The 22,654-nt window shown below is 41.7% G+C and overlaps 1 protein-coding gene across 2 annotated transcripts in view; it reads left to right on the top strand.

Annotated features, from left to right (window-relative positions):
• The window catches only part of CACNA1I (calcium voltage-gated channel subunit alpha1 I), a 181,014-nt gene that overhangs the window by 41,352 nt on the left and 117,008 nt on the right, over nucleotides 1-22,654 (top strand). For both annotated transcript variants that reach the window (XM_073000129.2, XM_073000128.2), the window contains exon 3: nucleotides 2,207-2,304. In XM_073000129.2, coding sequence (XP_072856230.2) covers nucleotides 2,207-2,304 — 98 coding nt within the window. The remainder of the gene's footprint in view (nucleotides 1-2,206; nucleotides 2,305-22,654) is intronic.

Below are 22,654 nucleotides of genomic sequence, written 5' to 3'. Positions count from 1 at the left end.
ATTTGGCATTGGTTATGCTTCATCTAAAGCAGTGAACTCCAGCCTTTTCTGAGTCTCAGACCAGTTGGGGTGGGTGGGGTCCATGTGGGGGGGCAGGGCGTGGAGGGGAGGGGTGTGTTCATGGAGGGGAGGGGCATGCTCCCAAGCATGCGTGGAGTGCGCGTGCACATGCACAAAGAGGCGGGGTGCACTCACAGAGGGGAAGGGTGTGCTCACAGGTGGGAGGGGCATCCGTGCGTGTGGGTGGCGGGCTGTGCATGCAGGTGGGGTGGGTGGGGGAGTGTGTGCATGCAGAGGTGGTGGGAGATCTTTCTCTGCAGCCCGGTCCTGCCATGGTCTCATGCTGGGGGTTGGGGACCCCTGATTTAGAGTACTGTATCTAGCTCTGGACACTGCATTTCAAGAAAAATGTTAATAAGCTGAAGCAAGTTCAGAGGAGAACAAGGATGATCAGGGGACTGGAAACCAAGGACTGTGATGAAAGATTGAAAGAACTGGGCATGTTTAGTCTTAAGAAAAGAAGACTGAAGGTCATGTCCTCTATCCCTTGTTATAGCATTTTTCAAATCTTTGAAAGGTTGTTATATAGAGGAGGGGCAGGATCTGTTCTAGATTATCCCAGAGTGTAGGACACATAATAATGGTCTCAAGCTACAGGAAACCAGATTTAGGCTGAATAGCAGGACTTCTTAACTGTTAGAGCAGTGCAACAGTGTAATCAATGACCTCGGGAGGTGGTGAGTGCTCCAATTTTGGAGGTATTCAAGAGAAAATTGGACAACGATCTGTTATAACTGCTTTGGGATGGATGCCTGCATGGATCAGGGGGTTGGATTCGATGGCCTTATAGGTCCCTTCCAACTCCATTATTCCATTATTCTCTGGCTCATATCCAAGAAAACAGAATATACTGTATTTTCCTGTGTATAAGACGCCTCCATGTATAAGACACCCCCTCACTTTTCTAACCCAAAATTTCTTTCTTTGCAAGAATTTGGATTGGGAAGGCAGGGATCAACACAAGTGTCAAAATCTAAGTCAGGAAATGCACTTCATGCTACTGTGCTCAGTGCTGGGCTCCTTTTTCTCTGATTCCTGCATATTGGTCATTCAGAAGCTCTCTTCCAACAGTTTGTAATCTTGTTAGCCCCCTTGCTCTGCATTTTATTTTCTCTCAGTGGCAAGAAATGCATTGAGGTAGGACCACCAGGTGATTTGGGTTAAAGTCATGTCCCCTATCCCTTTGCCAGACAAAGCAAGTAAAGGCCAAGGAAGAAAGAAGTTTCAGTAGAGTTTCCAGATTGGTTCTAGCTGGCTTTGCAGTGCTTCTCTTTCATCTTATCTCTCTCCTAAAGGGAATGGATTATAGAGAGCAGTGCTTTTTTCTATCTTGCAATATTGGTGCCCGCTTTCCTAAAGCATATAGGGCAGGGGTCTCAAACATGCAGCCCGGGGGCCATTTGTGGCCCCCTGAATGATAGTTTGTGGCCCCCACCTTGCCTCCCCCCCCGAAGCCCCCATGCGTCCTCTGCTGTCAAGAGTCAAAAAAAGCGTCACCTTGCTCACCAGCTCTCTCCCAAGACAGCACCTCTTGCACCCTCCATCTGGAACTGCAAGGGGGGGACCTTCAGAGGAAGGTTGCCGGACCTCCATGTGTGTGTGTGTTTGAGGGCTCGCGCCCCCTCCTCCTCCTTGGAGCCCCAGCCGGGTTAAGGAAACTCCTTGGCGGCTTCCTCGGGCTCTTGCTCCACTTGGCGGGAAATCTGATGCGGCCCAGCCTCAGCCAGACTTTGCCTCCAGCGGCCCCCAGGTAAATTGAGTTTGAGACCCCTGATATAGGGTGTCCATGCTGAATCTCTGAAGGACCCACACACTGATCGGCTGCCCCATACTTTTGCCAAAGCCCCTTCCTCAAGCTGCTGCCTGAGATACACAGTGCTGCTTCCCCCTTCCCCACTCATGCTGAATGTGCTTGGTCTCCGGCTTATTATTAACATGCGTGCAGTGATCCTTCTTTTCTAGTACTTCCCTACCAGCAAAGCCTCTGGGTAGAGTGACGAGGAAGAAGTGATACACTGAAAGGGATTTTGTGCCATTCGGTCTGTGTGAACAGTGTCAGCTTCTGAATCCCTCATTTCCCTTGTTGGTTTCAAACACCTCTCCCACTTTCTGCATCACTCCTCATTCTCTCCCTCTCCTTTGGCAGGATGGTGGAATATTCTTTGGATCTCCAAAATATCAACTTGTCTGCAATCCGTACTGTACGAGTTCTGAGACCTCTCAAAGCCATCAACCGTGTGCCTAGTAAGTCTGTCTGCCTTCCTTCCTTCTTTGTTGCACCTTGCACATGTAAGCACACCCACACAGACTGGCTCATGTGTGCACATACTGTATGCTTGTCTTCAGACAGATTTGAAGGGGATAGAATTGAGGAGAAGGTACCGCTTCTTTGTCTAGCATCTGCAGTCCCTATCAGGCATGCAGAACATGAACCCAGTCCATGCCAACCTGTCCCGTGCATCTGTGCTGCTGTTCAGGGGAATAAGAGGCTGTGTACATAGGTGACAAAATCCATGAAAGGGAAAACCAATGTCTGCAACAAAAATGTGCTAAACATATATTGTAATGACCACTCAGTGGTAACACTAAGTCGGGCAGGATATAAGTGTCAATACTAAATAAATATAAATAAACATCTGATGTGGGGCTAAAGAAGCTTTCTACAAATGTGCACTAGTGGAATCTAGATGCTGGCCAGTCCCATAGGTTTCTATGAGATTTTATGCCCTTTTTTACTTCCCCCTCCTAGGATTTCCAGCAAAATGTCCTCTGTTTCATCCAGTGAAATCCTCTGTGTATTTCCTTAGATACCATGCAGGAATTGATGCCATTCATCACAGGATTCCTTATCAGAACCTGGACAAATCTTACCTCCAACTTCCTGATCAAGATTAAGTTGTCCTGTGTCATTTGTGGCTGAAGCATTATCCTCTGCAAGATTACTGTATCTCTTTGCTGATTTTATCAATTTTAGCTTGTTACACCGGTCAGCTTCAAATGGTTGTGTGCAATTCCATGCAGTGACCAACACAATCATTGAAACTGACCAGTGCAAGAGCCTGGAATGAGCAGTGCAGGACTGTCAAATCTAATGTTGCATCGGAAATTGTGGAGAAAGGCGGCGGAGAGGGAGAATTCTCAGGTTTTCTCTCTGCTGCTGGTCCATGAAATGTCATGGTCTCTGTAGGGGTCTTGGAAGAATTCACTACCAAGGCAAAATGTCAGAAATTGCTGGGATCAAAAAAAATTGCCAGATACTAGTTAAACCTCTATAACAGCATCCCTCAAACAAGATGATGTCTCCATTTGGCATCAAGAAAGAACCATTAAGAACCCCACACAGGCAATTAAAACTGAGGCTCGACTTGACTGGGCACCTTAAGGAAGGGGTTTACAGCATCAGCATTCACTGTTGGGTCTATGTTATCTAGTGAGAGCAGGACCATTAAAAGAAGGTCTATTCCATTAATAATATGCACACGTCCAGGAGAGAATAGTCATGTTAATCTGGATTTTTGTCAGGGCCCTGGAAAGCATATTGCAGAAATATTCACCATAACATCCCCTTATGTTGAGATATGTTATCCCTGCAAAAGAGGCCTTTAGAAGTCTGGGTGATTCATCTCTTTGATCAGATCTGTCTCTACTGGTTGTTGATTGTAACCCTGAAAGAGCCCAGTTATTTTTATCGCCTCTGAGGGACAGGAGAACCTATGCAATAGGCATCTTCAGAGTCTGTGGTGTGTTGGGGAAGGGGTACATCTTCTGGTCTGGAAGATATATGACCGGTGCCAAGGGTTCTCCATGTCATTTAATGCTGAAAGGAAAAGCTTACAAGCTTACAAGTCAAGGAGACTTGTTAAAATCAAGCTGAAGAAAAAAAGTTTTCTCAGGGCACTTGCAAGTGGTTTAAAACTATGAAAGCAGAAGGTCAGAAAGAATGATATGGCACAAATGAGGAGAGATACAAACAACTTCAAGAAGCTCTAAAAAGGCAAGTAGGCTTCCTTTAAAATTTGGAAACACTGACCAAATTCAGTGGGCCTTCTCTAATATGATTTACTACTGGATTTAAACCAAAGTGTTCATAAATGGCATATAGTCACATAGAAGTAAAAAAAAATTAAGAGGTCAGGTCTGTGTATAATACATTATCCAGAATGGCAAATGCCTAAAACAATGGCAAAACATTCCAATTAAGGGCTAACCAAACGGGCTTTTGTCCTGCTATTGGCCTTCACTGATCCTTGTTGGTGTTTTTCTGTTGACCGGAGAACAAATTTGCTCATACCAATAGATGCAATTTTTATCTAGTACCCTTTATTCAGCATGTGGTACTTTTTTGTTTTGTTTTTGTGGTTCCATTTGTGCCTATTTCATATTCAAATAGAATGGTACAATTATGTTTTCCAAAATTAGATGTGACACCTCCTATCGGCCATGGCGTGAGAGTATCTAGCCCCTTCTATCCTAGCTCCCTCCAGTTTCCATGGAAAGTACAATAGCAGTAATTTTTCATGTTCTGATTTGTTTATATTTTGCATACTTTTTAATACTACATCCATTAGAGAATAAAGTGACTAGGTTTCAGTGTCATTCTTCCAGATTTACAGGTTGGGCTGAACAGAGTCCTGTTTCAAAGCCTGGTGAGTTGTTGCTGGTTAGAAATGAAGACAATGCTGAGGCTGATGGACCAGTGATCTGTCTTGGTACAAGACCATTTTGTGTGTTCCGAGCTAAAAGGCAATGAGAAGAATTTATGGCATTTTGTATAAGTGTACTGCCCTCAAAACTCCAGGGACTCCTAGGATTTCAATAGACAGTTGCCCTTTTGATGAACTCCATTTCATACTGTTGTCCTGCTGTGGTTTAATAAACAAATATGTTAGGCACACATCTATAAAGAATGTTAATGGTCATACTGGAGATGAGTGGTAATTTTTTACCATTCTCTTTAATACAATAATGTTGGATTTTTATAACTATAAAAAGTTTAAGCATCATCTAAGCATTGGTAATAATGAACCATGTTATAGGTTTAATTTGAACTCTTGCTCTCTATAGAGAGATGTCTTTTGGACCGCCGATGAAAAGAAAGTTTTATACTTTAAAAATAATATGAACTAACAGTACCAGAAAAATCTTGATTGAAGTGCTTTTTAGTTATTATCTGTTTATATATAAATTGATATTATTTATATTCATCAGTGAATTTAGAAAACATTGGAGCCCTATGGTAGAGCTAGGGCAGAGCCCCCCGGCCAAGTCAAATGAATTAAATGCCAAATAAAAACATTATTTCTGGAATTCTGAGTGACAAGTATTTGGTATGCATAAGAAAATCACTTTATAGCTGTAAATTAATGCCTTCAGGAAACAACTAAATATTTCCAGCTCTTCTTCTGTACCCTGGACTTGGTTGGCAGCCTTTGAAGAAACTAGACTATTTTTATTGGTTTAATTCTCTGTTGTAATAATAACTGGATTTAGGGGAAAAAAATTCTCTGGGAAGGTCTTATTCAATAGTTTGTTAAGAATCATCTTCCCTGTTTTGATAGTTCTACTCATTGGTTTCCACCATGGCCTTCCAGCTCCTGACCATTCTGGAATTTTGGATAATACTATAGTGGTAAAAGCCATGGCTTGTGGCAGAAGGTCCTCTCCATCTCATTAAAGAGACCAGCAGGTAACAGAAAAGGCCTCTGTCAGAAACCCCAGAGAAGTGACTCTAGCCAGAATAATGGGGCTAGACCAAGGATGCACTTCATTACCTGTTGCCCATAAGGCTGTTTTTGTGGGCCTCAGACTCACTCCCAGACTCCCTGGCTTCCCCAGACACCTCCCACACAAAAAAGAAAAGAGAAAGAAAGAAATTTCTAGAGAAAAATAATTTGTCATGATTCACCCTCTCAACAGGTCACAAGGTTGCCTGACAAAAATTAGCCATTTTCAAAGGCAGAAGGGACTTCTGACTACTTCCAGTTTCCTTTTCTTCATCCTGTAGCATATTTTAATGGCTTTTGCAACTCCCGGAAGATTGTGAGTCAGAAAAATACTGGCTGTCCGGAGTCTGCAGAATTGCCCACCCTGTTCTAGATGGTCAGTAGACTGAGCTTTCCATCCCTATACAGTTTGTTCCATTTTATAAGATATCTACATGGAAAAATAAGACAAGTTTGTCAGAAATAAACACAGGATGTGATAGTGAAAATTAAGTTGTGAATAGCAGTATGAAGTGTTTGCTAATTAAGAGAAAAGAGATTTCACTGGTGAGTGAGGAAGTGGATTTTCAATGAAATCCAGTATTAGTACTGTAGGACTTGTGGTTTTTAATGGGAAGCTGATTAGAAATTTCACGGCCAGGATCTAATGGTTGCTGTGGGTTTTTCGGGCTCTTTGGCCGTGTTCTGAAGGTTGTTCTTCCTAACGTTTCACCAGTCTCTGTGGTCGGCATCTTCAGAAGACAGCACTCTGTGCTCCATGATAGGATTTTAAGCCAGTATGTTATTGACCATTGTATTTCTAGTTTCTTTCCTAATTATCCCCAACATAGAATTTGCCTTTTGCACAGCAGCTCTAACATTGGGTTGACATTTTCATAAAACAGTTCACCACAACCTCAAGGTCACCTCCTGGTCAGTGACTGCCAACTCACGTTCCATCACAGTGACTATGAAGTTAGGATTTTTGCCCAGTGTGGGTCATATTATACTTGCTTGTATTGAACCTCATTCTCCATTTTAATGCCAGCTCTCTCACTTTGGAGAGACCCATCTGGAGCTCTTCACAATCCATTTTTGTTCTAGCCACTGTAATTAATTTGATATCATCTGCAAATCTGAGTATTTCATTGCTCATCCCCAATTCCACATCACTTTGGAACAAATGGAAAAGCACTGGTCTCAATATATACCTTTTCCTGATATACCTCACAAATTGCTGTGAGGATAAAATTGTGGGAAACCCTGTGTGCTACTCCTAAATCCCTTGAATGAAGAACCAGAGACAGAAAAATAATACGTGAATTACAGTTGCAATCAATGTCTTGTAGATATGCCTGATGAAATCCATCCTTGTGAACTGAAAGGAACATCCGATATGTCTCACTATATACTTGCTTTCAATTCATCTCATGTTGCATTGTAAAATATTTTCCCCAGGCTTCAAGATATGAAGAGAGTTAAAGCAAACATAGTTCCAGTGTCTAATCGACAGAGGGAAGACTGGGATTGAAAGGAACATACCACTGTTGAGCATGACTTGATTACTTGATAAATCATGAAAGAATCAATTTGTAAGGGCTAAAATCATAATGTGTAATTACTAATGACCAGCATTAATTTGTGGCATTTTTTAAAAAGTCCAAAAAGCCTTTTTTTCCCCTCTTTGATTAAGTAACTGTATTAATAGACAATGAAATTATTGTTCATGTACAGCTCATCTCTGATAAAGCATTTGCAATAACACAGTCAGCAAGAAGATAAAAATTGTTCAGCTAGGAAGTACGGTACTTACCAGTATGAGATGACTCCCTAACTGAATGAAGAACGGAATTCAAACCTACTGTTCATGAATCTTAGCCAGCTAAGAAAGACGTGCCTTGTGGGGTTTCACTGGGTCAAGTAGGCCCTCAATATTCCGGAAATAGGGTCACTATTCAAGATAAATTGGTTAAACTGGAGCGCTATGTCAAATTGTTCATGATGGAATTAAATGGACATGAATGTACAGAATTATACACGGCCAATATACCAATACAGAACACAGTCAATGTTCATCAGCAACTGGTCCATTTCTGGGAATAGTGCAAACTGCTGGTCACTGTACTACCTACAAAGCCCTCCACGACCTAGAACATAGCAATTTAAAATACACCATTCTTCTTGCTTTTGAGATCCTCAGGGGAACACATTTTATCTGTCCCACCATCAGTGGAGGTACAGTATATTTTATTGAGAACTTAAGAGAGGGTCCTCCTGGTGTCAGCTTCCAGGCTCTCAGACTAGCTACTGATGCAGGATTTTGTATACGTACTTATTTGCAGTTTTAATTCTCATTTGTGCTTTCTTTTCTTTTGTTTTTGTTGTTGATTGCTGTGGTATCTGCCCAGGTCATGAATATTCATATTTTATTTGCATAGACCAATGGGAGTGATGGACGGGCGGAGTCACAAGATATGAGAGACTTAGCAGGAGGAGGAGGGGTTTAGATAGGGCTTTGGAGATAGAGAGATAGAGAGTTTGAGATGAGTTGAGGAGGTTTAGGAGTTTGAGGGGAGAGTGGTGGTTGAGAGTAGATAAAGGAGAATGTTTGTTTAAGAGTTAACAGCATTGCTTGTTCTGTCAACACCTGTATCAACAAACAATTTCTATTTGGTTCTCTTAAAATGACATATGGCCTGGGCCTCAGTTATTAATAATAGGTATTGTTGATGTAATCAACTGGTGGTAGCTGAGGGGCAGGTAATTTAATTTCTGAGTTTGCCACTGAATAAATCTATACAGCTGAAACGCATCTAACAATCAACAGTTATTCTAGAAACTGTTTCCTCTCAGAAATTGAAAGTACAATGTTAAGATTGTTACTGGGGGACCCTTTTCTTGGTTCCCCTGCACTCAAACAAGTTTTTTTGGTTGGGGCACAAAAGAAACCTTGCACCACAAAAGCCTAGCGTTTGGTGTCTTTCTGCCAGCCAGCAATTTTTATGTAGTCAGACTTTTGGCATTTAAACTAGATTAATTCTTGTAATAATTTTTTCACCAATAATTAAGGTGTTCTCATTTGTAACTAAGTAACATTCCAATTAATAACTTAATGAATATAGTGTAAATAAGATACAGTCTAACAGTAATTTCACAATGTTCCTAAGTTACAGTTTGATTGCATCTTATCTTTTGCAGTATAGCGCTGTTTTAGTTACTTTGATAGTTACAGGGTGTGTGTGGTTCCACTCCTTAGGTGAGTTTTATATTGTTGGCCAACACCTTGTGACTTTCTGATATATGTTAAGTAACTAAGGGCCTCACTTGGATGAAATGATGGCTCCTCATCTAGAAGCAAGACAATCTTAAGATGGAAAAACTGTGATTATTCTAACATGAGTTTGCCACGTTTGGCAAATTAGCTTGGTGACTGGATGCTCTTTGTTGCAATGGGCCATCAGGAGACAGTATAACTTTGTTTGCATGTTTGATGTCTTAGGCAAATGTACATTTATCTTTATTTGTGATCTGACCCTCAGAGGAGTTGAAGAAGACACTTTGGTGAAGCAATAAGGTAAGAAACAGCCACAATAACTTCACTAGAATGGCTTTGCCATAGTAGCAGGGAATACATAAAGGATGAGGGGTGTAATATCTCCAATGTCCTACACCATCCCTTAGGTTCCTGTCATCCTAAAAAACTCCAGACCTATCCCACCCTGGAGTGAGATCATTATTCATGCCACCTCTACCCCATTTCAACCTCTGCTGGCAATCTGTGTTTATTATATACAGGCTGTGCCGGGAATTTAACAAAGAATGCACTCTCTCTATACAACAGTCTCTGTATATACAGAGCATCTTGTATGCCTTTCTCAGTGTATAAACTGAAAGCCACAAAAACAGTCATAGCTTTGTTAGAATGTAGACTATGGAGCGATAAGGAAGACAAATAGAAGAGACAGGCATTATTCTGTTTGCCATTTTAAAATACAGCCTCCCTTCTCCGCACATCCAGGGCAATGCAGAGCTAAAACGGCAGCACTCTCGGTATGCCACTGTGCTTATTAACTCCGATCAAATAATGTCAGCCGTGTTTGCACAACTGTGCATCACGCAGCAGTTGGTCATGAATTAGAAATTATTAATATCGATTCCTATGCAGGGTCACAGAGAAAGACAGGGCACCTTTGAATGTTGAACGGTACCCCACGTTGTACAAGAAAACCTGGCTGTGTTCCATAAATTAAATGGTATTGTTCGCTTTAATTTTAAAAATACATTTCATCCAGCCAGTTCTTTGAAAGAACTCAGGATAGCATATTTTACTTCATCCGCATCCCATTTTGTCTTGACAACAACCCTCTGACATAGGTTCGGCTGAGATTCAGTATATCATCCAGTAAGCTTCATGAGCGATCAAAGATTTTATCATCCTGCTTCTAGGGACATGCCTGCACTCATACCACAACCTTTTGCAGATGTGTTTAGTTTAGTCTTACAGATTTCAAAACTAACACAGCAGACCTCTCCCGCAGAACTTTTAGTAGGATTTGCATTGCTTTTTGTAAACGTCCCCAAAGCAGATACCTTCCCAAGGATCTTACTTGATTCATGGTCACTGTGATTAGAATGCAAAAAGCCCAATGGCTGTCACCCATCACTATAGTGGCTACCACATGGCATGGGGCATACATTGTCTACATTCTATGGTTGCCAGATCCATAGTGCTTTAGTGCTGACTAAAGTCTCAATAATTGTTGTGCTCCTTCACATCGTCAGGCAGGGAAACAAATCTTGAGACAAAAGGCCCTGGACAAAGAGAAAGTTAATTTTTCTGTGTAAACAAGCTCTAAAGCACAGGCATGCATCTTCATCCATTCTCAGTTAAAGCCAAGAATTCCTAGTTCAGCAGGAAGGTGTTCTTAAGTGCTTTGTTCCTGTGCAACATTCGACCACCATATGGCCAAGATGTGATCTTGCTCTAGATGTGTTAGAAAGAAAAAAACACCCATACAAACATAATAGTATAGATCAGGCTTGTCCAACTTGCGGCCCAAGGGCCGCATGCGGCCCAGGTTGGCTCATAATGCGGCCCAGTGCAATTTTTTATTTTTAAAGAAATTCCAAAGTTTCAAGTTACACTGCCAGCACTTGCGGCCGGAATGCGGCTGGGGCACATCACAATGGTAGGGGAGGAGAGAGGGAAGGAAGGAAGGAGCGGGAGGGGAGGGGAGAGGGGGGCTGCGTGACTGCATTGTGCTATCCCCGTCAATAGGTGGACCCCCTCCCGGCCCCATAAAGCCACCAGAGTCGAAGCTGGCAGCCTCTGCTGTCTGAGATCGCAGTTGCCGGTAAGCGCGCTTGGAGTGGGGCTGCGGAGGATGGCTAGGGCTGCTCCCCCATGTGGCCCAAACCAAATTTTCATCTTCTAATGTGGCCCAGGGAAGGTGAAAGGTTGGACACCCTTAGTATAGATCATAGTGCTACAGGGAAATACCATGTTCTTATATCAAAGTCAACTAAAAGACAACAGACGTTTGCAAATATTCTCCTTATCAACCCCAGTGATATACCCTGGGGCGTAGTTTCTAGTCCTTCAAGTGAAGACACCACACAACCTTTGCTGTAAAGTGGATAACACTAGCTTTATTGGTTACAGCAGACAGTACTAAATCCAGGCATCCCTCCTGCTGGGTCCCTGGTGGAATGGCAGTGAAGAGGTCTCCCCTAGGCGAAAGAACACTATGTGGGACCCACTGCCATGTGCTGATGAAGTTCCAAGTGCTACCCCCTTCCCCGCATCCTGAGAACCTCCTATCAGCATTCAGCAGCAAAATTCCTTTCAGGATCCTAATCTGAGATGGGGGCTGTCTGTCCCATTCATAAAAGTGGACCAGTCTTCTGAATGCAACCACCTGCTTCTGTGCGCTGTCCCCAGGGCTGCGACAAGGTAGTGACTTTTCCACTCTTACCCTCTCTTTACTCCTTGTCCATGTCCTGTCCACACTGTAACTTGCCCATCATCAACCCACTCTTGCACAGAATTTGCTCTATTAACTAAAGAACATTTTATTCCACTGTATGCATTTCAGTTGTTTGGATTTTTCAAACAAATGCATGATTTTGTGTGTGTGTGTTGCACATTGCAAGCACTGGAAATGCATGCATTTGTGCAAATTTTTGCGAAGTGGCCTTTATCTCACACCCAGATTTTGGAAGGTGAGAATATGTAATATTGGCAGGAATCCTGGAACTAAAGATACGCTTTCTCATTCTGCCTGGAACATTGGCTAATATAAAATGAAGCTAATGCTGTTTAGATGTCATCTATTATGTGTGCAGTTGATTCCTGTGGAAGTTTGCTCAGCTGGAAATTAGTCCTGTTGTGTTTAGCGGGTCTTGTCACAATGTACAGGGAATTGTACATTGTGAACGGCAGCCATAGTCTCATAAGGAGGTTGACTGCCGTTTCCTCCCCAGAAGAACTAATGGGATGAGGATCCAGATTCTGTCCCCTACCTTCCACCACACAACCACATTCCAAGCGGTAGTCCACTTGCTTTATCCCCTGTAACTACATTCTCACACCTAAATCCAACTGTCATTCTCAACAAGAGTAGATCCACTGGATCAATAGAATTTCTTTAGGTGATGATTTACCACTTGATATCAACCATTGATATCTGGTCCCATCACCTCCTGGCAAATAGAAGGGGAAGATATGGAGGTAGTTACAGATTTTACTTTCCTGGGCCCCATGATCACTGCAGATGGAGACAGCAGCCACGAAATTAAAAGATGCCTGCTTCTTGGGAAGAAAGCAATGACAAACATAGACAGCATCTTAAAAAGCAGAGACATCACCTTGCTGACAAAGGTCCACATAGTCAAAGCTATGGTTTTTCCTGTAGCCATGTATAGAAGTGAGATCTGGACCATAAAGAAGGCTGACCATCGAAGAATTGATGCTTTTGGTGCTGGAGGAGGCTCTTGAGAGTCCCCTGGACTGCAAAGAGAACAACCTATCCATTCTGAAGGAAATCAACCCTGAGTGCTCACTGGAAGGACAGATCCCGAAGCTGAGGCTCCAATAATTTGGCCGTCTAATGAGATGAGAAGAATCCCTGGAAAGCCCCTGATGTTAGGAAAGTGTTAAGGCAAGAGGAGAAGGGGACGACAGAGGAACAAGATGGTTGGACAGTGTCACCGAAGCTACCAACATGAATTTGACTAAACTCTGGGAGGCAGTGGAAGACAACAGGACCTGGGGTCCTCTGGTCCATGGGGTCACGAAGAGTCGGACATGACGTAATGACTAAACAACTACAAAAATCAACAATTTAAGCATAAAATATTGAGAGATAGGGATTAGATTCTGCCTGTATGGTTTCCAGACTTTGAAAATGTTACAATACCCAAAATCCCTCAGTCAGCATGGCTCGTGAGTGTTTTGAATTGTAATCTAGACAACTAGCATTTCGAACCTAGTAATTCTGCCTATTCATCCGCACATCCCAGTTCTGAGTTTAATTGCCCCCTCCAAAGTATTTCTGTGTGACAACGGTTATAACTGGTTTATAAAAATAAATTGAGAATTGGTGAATTACACTGAGAACCATTTGCAGTGTTTCTATGATCTTGCTGCCTGTTTCATAATCCAAGGCAATTTCCGCGCATGGCTTAGTGAGACACTTTCAGCCATTTGTTACCTCCCTTTTTGACAATGCCTTAAGATTTATAGTGAGGTTTATCTCCTTGGGGCTGCCTGGCACATTATTTTAAACACAGAGGTGCACTCTGAGGAGACCATGCCTAAAGACGGGAGAAAATGTTTTCTTGGAAGGTAGTACAGTACTCGTAAATGTGTCTGTTTGAGAGGAAGGTTTTAAACACATTGGGCAAGCTTCCAGGTGCAGGTTGTGGGGCTCATCCATTTTCAGTGTGAAACAGCCATTCAGGACCTGATAAATCTGACAACCCTGGTCCCTTGGGTGTCTGATACTGGTGTCCTCTATGTGCATGAAAGATATCGCTTCAGCTCAACACAAGAGCAGGGATTTAAAATTTTCTTCTTGTTCTTGAGACTTTTCTTCTTGGTCCAATGGTTATTTTATACTGATTCTTTAAAATTAGATGTTTGCATGTCTTAAAATGTGAATATGACCCTCTAAAATGTATTCATAATTTATATAAGGAACATACAAAGTGGTATCCCTCCTAAAATGTGCAAAGAAAAATAAAAGGCATAATTTGGGATCAGTATTTTGATTGCCATAAATGTAAATGCTATTTCAAAAGATGTGGTGATCATACCCAGCCGACTTTCACAAATCTGTAACATATTTGTGAGAAAGTGTTCATGCTTAATACATGTCAAGAATTGTGGAGCCTCATCAGAGCTGTCTATTTAGTCTCATCAGAGCAAGCCATTCAGGCATTTGTAGTCCTTCAAAAATAATGTTTCCAGGCTCTAAGGCTCACACTATTTATTGGTTGAAATCCTGTTGTACTGTTACACAAAAATCATAATACATGATGCCTATGGAGATTCCTTGACTTACAGAAATTTGCTTTGGTTTCGCCTTTTGCATAATGGCATGACATGTTTTCAGCCACTCTTTCAGAACATTTTTGCCCCTTTGCATGGAAACCATATGCATTAGAAAAACATCGTATTTATGCATGTTTAATATTGCAAAATTCATGGTGCAATTTGGCCACCCAAAGGGGCCTGTAGAACAATTAGCTCCAGATGGTAATGCTTAAGGAATAATCGCTTAGCATTTTCTTTTCACATGCATGAAAATTCTGCCTTTCTTTAAATCTGACTTTCCTATGAAAGTCTCATTTATTTTGGTAGATCATTATTAGCAATGGTATTACAATCTTATTGTGTCTCTCCTTTCTTCAGGGGACAGTGTCTGAGCTTGGGTAGGCAAAACAATGGCAAACAAGAAAGAGGTATCAGAGGACTTAGGAGAACCTTGAGGTTTTGAGTGGAGATATTCTAAAGGTTTAGTGATTAACTGAGCATGCTTAGTGGCCCCAGATTGCCAAATGGCCCTTGAGGAGGAAAACGATGTTATGGAATGGATTTTCTTTGAGAAGAAATAGAGAAAGACAGAACCATCTTATTCTTTGGAGGTCTCGTTTCCTGCTTCATAATGAAGCACTCTTTTCAAATAGAATTAAAGTGGCCAGGTTAGAGAGGATAGGCCTCTACTTGAAGATCTGCCAAAGATCCTTTCTGCAGTGACCTCCATTCAAAGGGCTGTCCCATCCAAGTCTGATTTAGCGAACCTTAAGGAGGGAAATTAGAGACTTTGAAACTGCCCATGCATGGCAGTTTCTAAGACAGGAAAATCACCCAACAGTGAAAACACCCAGTCACAGGTTTTCCTCACTTCTCTGATGTGCAATAATAAGTTATTTAAATGGAGTTTAAATTGCAAAATCCATTCTAATTTTGTATTTGTATAAATTTGAATATGTGATTTTATGCAGATCAGTGTCATCTTTTGCCCTCTTTTTAAATGACATAAAGTCTCATTTGTGGGTGATGTATATTTGGAACAGAGCCATACTCAAAACCAAAAGAACTGCCAATGTCCTTTCACATTAGTAGCCTGTTCGAATGAGGTTCATCAATGTTTAAAAGCAGGTAAATTTCATAAAGCTCTTAAAATGTACATCAAGATCCAAGTTAAAGCAACAAATCTGTCTTTGATCTAATTTTTTCTCAACCCTTTTAGCTATGAACTCAGCTCACACAGACACACACACACCATGTTGTTGTTTGTATGTTCAATTCTTCCCATGCACCTCTGTTAGCAACTGAAGAAATAATTCTGTTTTATTCATTTGTGGAAGACTGTTGTCACGTCAGCTGGAAGATGGCAACAAGATGTGTTATGGGGTGGAAAAAAAAAAGAAAAATTAGAAATAGTTGGAGTTGGTAGCAGGTGTCTAGCTAGACATGGCACAGATTAGTGACAGAACATTTGGGCCTTTCCCACAAACCTTATTTAATGTCTTCATTAATAATCTTCATGGAGGAGTCAAGCTTGTTAATGACATTCTCAGATGATGCTAAATTTGGAAGAGGCTCAGCTACCAGCAAAAAGAAAAGCATAACATAAAATGATGTGGAAAGGGGAAGGGGAAGGGACTGAAATGAAGCAGGGCTGCAGTCATAAAAGGTTCCAGTTATGTAAACATACCACAGATTGTCACACTATATTATTACTATTAGTCATTTATTCAAATTTTGTAAATAATTTTTATATATTTGTGAATATGGGAAGACAGATATATTTTTAAAAAACAAGACATTGTAGATAAGCACTAAGCAGAGACAGCAGACACAATATTCAAGAGATGGAATATGGGCAGTATTATGGAGCAGGGTATTCCAAATACCTCAGTGAAGGAGAGTGTTGACTGCTCAGGAGGATGATCATACAACAAACTGTAGTGTATCCTGACAGTCATAATTTTGCATCAGATGTTACCTAGAGCACAATTGTATATGTGGTGATTTTTAGAATTTGTTGAGAGTTGCAGTTATGTAACAAAACAGAAAACCAAAGTGAACTCTTCCATTTTATTCCAGTCCAGGCAATTGCCTGACTTGTTGACCAACTATTCCGTAAACTGGAAGTCCTGTACACCAGAGGTGGGCAACTACCACCCTAGAGCCAAAGGTTTTGTTTTCAAAATGTATCCATCTGGATCTCCATTAGTGGAGATCTGCCTGTCTCCTAGGTTTAATTGCTGCATGGAGGAAAGGTAGGAGAAAAGAACACAAGAGGGTGTCAGGAAGGAAGGAAAACAAAGAAGAAAGAGGGATAGCAGAATTTGAGAAAGACAGAAAGACTTGATTCTCACCTCACTCATTTTGGATGGCCACAGACTCTTCTAATGCTGGCATGTGGTTCCTGCTTACACCCAAATGAATGCGGCTCTCAGCAGAAAAAGGATTGCCTATCTCCACTATACATGCTTGCAAGGCAGTGTAAATGCTGTCGGAATAAGCGTGACAATATTTTGCCTCTGAGGGACAAATTGTATGCAATTAAATTGTAAAGGGATCTGCCATCCTTGGTTCTTGATAGGGTTCTTCCATCAGCAAGAATCATATTTTGTATCCAGATCCCCCTTTTCTGTGACAAATTGCCTTTTTCCACACAAAACTGGATAGCTCATGTAATTGTATAAGGTGCAAATTACCCAAGGATTGTATTGTTGTGAAGCACTAGATAGGTTGTTTGTGTCCAGGATATCTATTTTTACTCTGGGTGCTTGTGTGTGCTTTGCTTCTCAAAAGGGGGTGGGAGAGAGAGAACGGTTTGTCTTGCTTTGGGTGCAAGCAAAGAATCCCGCTGAGCTTTAGCATTCCTCAGTTAGGGATCTTGTTGAATTGAGACAGCCTGTACAGACAAGAATGTGGATTTAAATGAAGATTTTTCCAATCCTAATTGGCAGCAATCCAGGGGTTTAGTCAGGAACCTCCCACCTGGCAATCAGAGCTTTGTACTTTTTGGGTAGTGGTGCACATAGTGTGAGATAACCCAGTTCTGATTTTGGTACTTCACTCAATTGCCCCATCCCCAAATGAAGATAGCCATCATGGACCATAATTTGAAGGAAGGGAAGGAGTGAGGATAATAACACCAGCCTGGTAGAAGTGAAGCATGGAATTAAAGGAGAAAGGAGGACATGGTAAACTATAGTTTGCAGATTCCTTCTGAAAGAATGATAAAGCCAAGCATGCACTTAGGTTTACATAAAAGGGTACTTAGCTGGACTTCTAAGATTATCTATCAATAATGTGTGTTAATAGTTAAGATATAGTGGGCTTCAAGGCAGAAATATATGTTGCACAAATTTTCTGCCAGTGCAAATATCTGCAAATCAGCCCCAGTGAGTTGAAATGTCTATTATGGAAATGTAGAAATAGGTGAAAAAAACGGATATGGATTACAACAAAGATTAGATTAATTCCTTTAAGATGTTCAGAAATATCTTGTGCATTCCAAATGTCACCAACATTAGCAGCATTAGCCTGGTCTATTATTGTTGATTAATATTATTTTTGGATTAAATGTACAAGATCCATCCGCCACGTTAAATTTCATCTCCAAATGTTTCCAAGCTCCGGGAAGGTGTGTTCTTGCTATTATTAGCTTTGAGTTCTAGGTGGGGGTGACCAAGATCCAGTGAGTCACAGAGTCAGAAATAGAAAATCACCCACTCTTGATTCCCAGCTCTGTCTTCGACTCACTAAACCAAAGGAATACAATAAAATTGCTGTGAAACATCTAGACCTGAGGTTGATCAGGGGCAAAGGTGATATTTCGCGTTTCACTTGCCAATCTTCAATTTGTCTCCCACTCTTGCATAGTGTGTTGCTTGGTGTCAAATAAATCTCTTGACAGAGGATTTCATCTTTCAGCACAGAAGGAAGCAGATGAATTTCTTCATATATTAGCAGGTGTTGTAGGCTTCATTGTGCTGGAGAGTTTATATAAGATTATTTTGCAGAGATGTATTAAGCAATAGCAGCCTCTCTCAATCTGCTGTTCTCCAGATGTTTTAGGCTACAACTAACATTGTCCCCAGCTACTGTGTCCCTGCTGGCTGAGGTAATGAACATTCAATTGTAGTTCAACACATCTGGATGGCATTGCCTTTCAAACAGTGATCAAAACAGCATGTCAAGATCATGGCTGGGTCAGAGAGGACCGAACTAACCACTTAGCCACACTGCCCAGGCTTTCCTGGTGTCGGTATGTTCCAGGAGGGTCAGATGTGCTGATCCCAGAGGGAAATCTTCCTGCCTATTACCCCTCTCAATACCTTGAGTCACTCTGACTGCTCAGTGCTCTAGGAAATTACCAAAATTCCACAAGGTTAAGTGCTTTTGAGCTTTATGCCAACCCTACAAGGTCAGAATAACAAACTATCCACAAAATGTAAAAACATCCAGTAGGTGATTGAGGCAAGGGCTTTCTTTAGTATGAACAACCCTCTTCCCCCCCCCCAAAATAAAACAAGCTAAAATTTCTAAAATTTTATATTTTATTGAAGGTGTCGCAAGAAAAAACAAAAAAAAGTAAAATTTCCACACAATTTCAAAAGTAAAAAATTTGTGGAGTAAATAAGCATTAAAAAAAAATTAAAGACGTGAGGCAAGAACACTTCCAGAACAATTCCAAGAAAATAGGAAAACCAGGTAACCTAAGCTAATATGTTGACAGAATATCAGCATGGTTCCAGCATATACACAGATATGTAAGTCAAGCAGGCAACAGATAAGCATAGCAATCTCCAAGCAGATACCAGGCCAAACTAAGCAAATTCCCTCTAATTTTTATCCCCATCATTCCCTTTTCAGACTGTTTAAGGGGATGCTTCAATTAAGCATTGAATCTCCCTAGACCTTTTTGAAGAAGATGGTAACTTCTCTAAAGTGACTTATTTCCCCTTCCCTTCTCCTTGGCTGAAACCATTCTTGGCTAATTAGCTCTGTACCAAGGAGTGAGCAGGGGCCTAAGAGATTATTTTCTCACAGCATTAAGGCCACATGGTAAGGCCTCCCAATTAATGGGCACTTTCTCCCTGTTTTCCTGGCCTGCTCATCCCAGGCATGAACTGACAGGCAAGAAAAGCAAGAAAAAACAATGAATTTTAAGGACATTTTCTTGCCACTCTTCAAAATAACTTTTCTCTCTTCAGACATATGTTTTTCAAAACATTCCCCCTTTAACTATAAACCCTGCTTCAACTGCTATGCTAGGTTGTCCTTACCTAGTTTGTTTCCCAGCTTGCACAAAAGATGAATCAACATGGAAGCAAATTAGATGTGCGGTGTACTAGCAAAATCTGGAGGCGGAGTCCCGGAGGCAGTTCGTGTTGTTCTGGCAACTCCTGCGACGTCGCTGGAACCAGTTGTATTGGCTCTTGCCTTTCCATTGGACTATTTCAGTGACGTGGAGAGGGGGGATTTGCTGCTTGGGTAACAGCCTATCCTCCATATTATTTTACCCAGGTTTCGTGCTCTGGAGAGGACACTCATACAGAGCACGTTACCATAGTCTCTCGAGACTGAAGGATGCCCAACCTAACCTAATGAAACAGAACATTGGGCACATCGTTGACATGGGGTGCATAAGATAGCCAGATACCTTTTGTTGTTGTTTAGTCATTAAGTCATGTCCGGCTCTTCGTTACCCCATGGACCAGAGCACACCAGATAACTTTACTTTAACATGAAATATGCTAATTACGTTAGTGGAAGTGATCATACAATAGAGAGTAAAGGACAATCCTACCTTCATTTCCATGCCACTTCAGCCGTTGCTGGAAAAGAACATGGGAGATGGATTCCTTGGAAATAGGCTTCAATGGCCCTCCAGCTGCCTGTGGTGGCTTCTCTAATTTTGGCCAACATTTGAGACAGCCAGGAAGCTGGAGTATATTAGCAAAAGCTGCTGCTCCTACCTTCTCTCTCTTACTTATCTCCAATGCAGAAGGAGATGAGGTCCATGGTTAGAAAGAGAGGGCCCACTTGCTCACTCATTGTTACCTTCTGGGCAGTCCCAGAGCTGAGCAGCTTTAGTGGTTTCTTCTCTTCCCCCCCCCCACCCTGCCACCCTTTGTGCACAGCTAGGCATGCCCTAACAGCTTCCTTGCAGTTCCCTATCCTCTGCTGTGTGATCAGCCATCAGAGTAGTTCTCTGGAGTGTTATTTTCCTAATTAAAAATAGGGAAAAGCAAACAGCAAAGTGTGCTGCATAGCTCTGTGGCTTAAGTTTCTGGCTGCAAAGCTTCCAGCTCTGCAGTTCCATGATCCTTTCTTACTTTCTAAGTTGTTGTTGCTTAGTCGTTAAGTCGTGTCTGACTCTTTGTGACCCCATGGATCAGAGCATGCCAGGCTCTCTTGTCTTCCACTGCCTCCTGGAGTTGGGTCAAATTCATGTTGGTAGCTTCGGTGACACTGTCCAACCATCCCCTTCTCTTGTTGCCTTCACATTTTCCCAACATCAGGGTCTTTTCCAGGGAGTCTCCACTTCCCATGAGATGGCCAAAGTATTGGAGCCTGAGCTTCAGGATCTGTTCTTCCAGTGAGCACTCAGGGTTTATTTCCTTCAGAATGGATACGTTTGATCTCCTTGCAGTCCAGGGGACTCTCAAGAGTCTCCTCCAGCACCACAATTCAAAGGCATCAATTCTTCGGCAGTCAACCTTCCTTATGGTCCAGATCTCATTTCCATATATCGCTACTGGAAAAACCATAGCTTTGACTATGCAGACCTTTGTCGGCAAGGTGATGTCTCTGCTTTTTAAGATGTTGTCTAAGATTGTCATCACTTTCCTCCCAAGAAACAGGCGTCTTTTAATTTTGTGGCTGCTGTCACCATCTGCAGTGATCATGGAGCCCAGGAAAGTAACATCTGTCACTACAGTACCTCCATATCTTCCCCTTCTATTTGCCAGGAGGTGATGGGACCAGTGGCCATGATCCTTTTTTTTTTATGTTGAGCTTCAAACCATTTTTTGTTCTTTCCTCTTTCACCCTCATTAAGAGGTTCTTTAATTCTTTCTCACTTTCTGCCATCAGAGTGGTATCATTTGCATATCTGAGGTTGTTGATATTTCTTCCAGCAATCTTGATTACGATTTGAGATTCATCTAGTCCTGCCTTTCGCATGATGTATTCTGCATATAAGCAGGAAGACAATATACAGCCTTGTCATAATCCTTTCCCAATTTTGAACCAATCAGTTGTTCCATATCCAGTTCTGTTGCTTCCTGTCCCATGTATAGATTTCTCAGGAGACTGATAAGTTGGTCAGGCACTCCCATTTCTTTAAGAACTTGCCATAGTTTGCTGTGGTCCACACTGTCAAAGGCTTTTGCATAGACAATGAAGCAGATGTTTTTCTGGAACTCTCTGGCTTTCTTCATAATCCAGTGCATGTTAGCAATTTGGTCTCTAGTTCCTCTGCCCCTTTGAAATCCAGCTTGTACTTCTGGGAGTTTTTCCTAAGTACATGATTGGTTTATTTACTATCAGTTTCAGGTGAATACAGGATGTTTATCAGCACGTCTGACAGAACATTATCACTTTCTTTGCGATACAAAGATGAGCTTGCTTGACCAGTTCAAACCCCTTCTGCTTCCCAGCTCAGGGTCATTTAGGCCTTCTCTTAAAAATGGGCATACAAACATATTAAAGTCTACACCTGTCCTTCATTTGTGATCAGTTCCATTGAGGAAAATGTTGTACAGTACTTCTATTCCTGTTAGAGGATACTTGTTTATATTTGGATCTGATGTTGCAAATACTGTAGTGAGATCTTTGGAAACAGAAGCAAAGTGATCTCTACAAGTGATATCAGACCCAGTTTTTAGCAAGATTCAATACAACACAGCTGGCTGGATAGCTCAGTGTTTGAAGTATCTGGCTATGGATCCAGACACTGGGAGTTCGATTCTACACTGTGTCTCCTATGAGTAGAGTCAGCCTGTATGGCCTTGGGTGAGCTGCACAGTTTCAAGGTGCCCCAGAAGAAGGGAATAGTCAACCATGTCTGAGTATTCTTTATCTGAGAAACACTGGACAGAAAGATGCCATAAATCAAAATTAGATTGATATCATATGATTATTAGTAGTAGTAGAAAACAGACACTCCAGTTCAGATACCGATGTTGGTAGCTTCGACAGAACCTATGAAGTAACTGTGGCGAAAGCCCTCCGCTATACCTCCCACATCTTGGCCTATAGAAAGCCTATAAATATATATATATTCAGCAAGAGGGAGCCAGCTACCTTTTCAAGCATTTGCAGCCCAATTCTATAATAATAAAGGCAACCCAGATAAAAT

Source organism: Pogona vitticeps, chromosome 5 (assembly GCF_051106095.1).
Source record: "Pogona vitticeps strain Pit_001003342236 chromosome 5, PviZW2.1, whole genome shotgun sequence".
NCBI lineage: Eukaryota > Metazoa > Chordata > Lepidosauria > Squamata > Agamidae > Pogona > Pogona vitticeps.
Note: the sequence above shows the minus strand (reverse complement) of the source record. Positions and strands in the feature narration are given on the sequence as shown.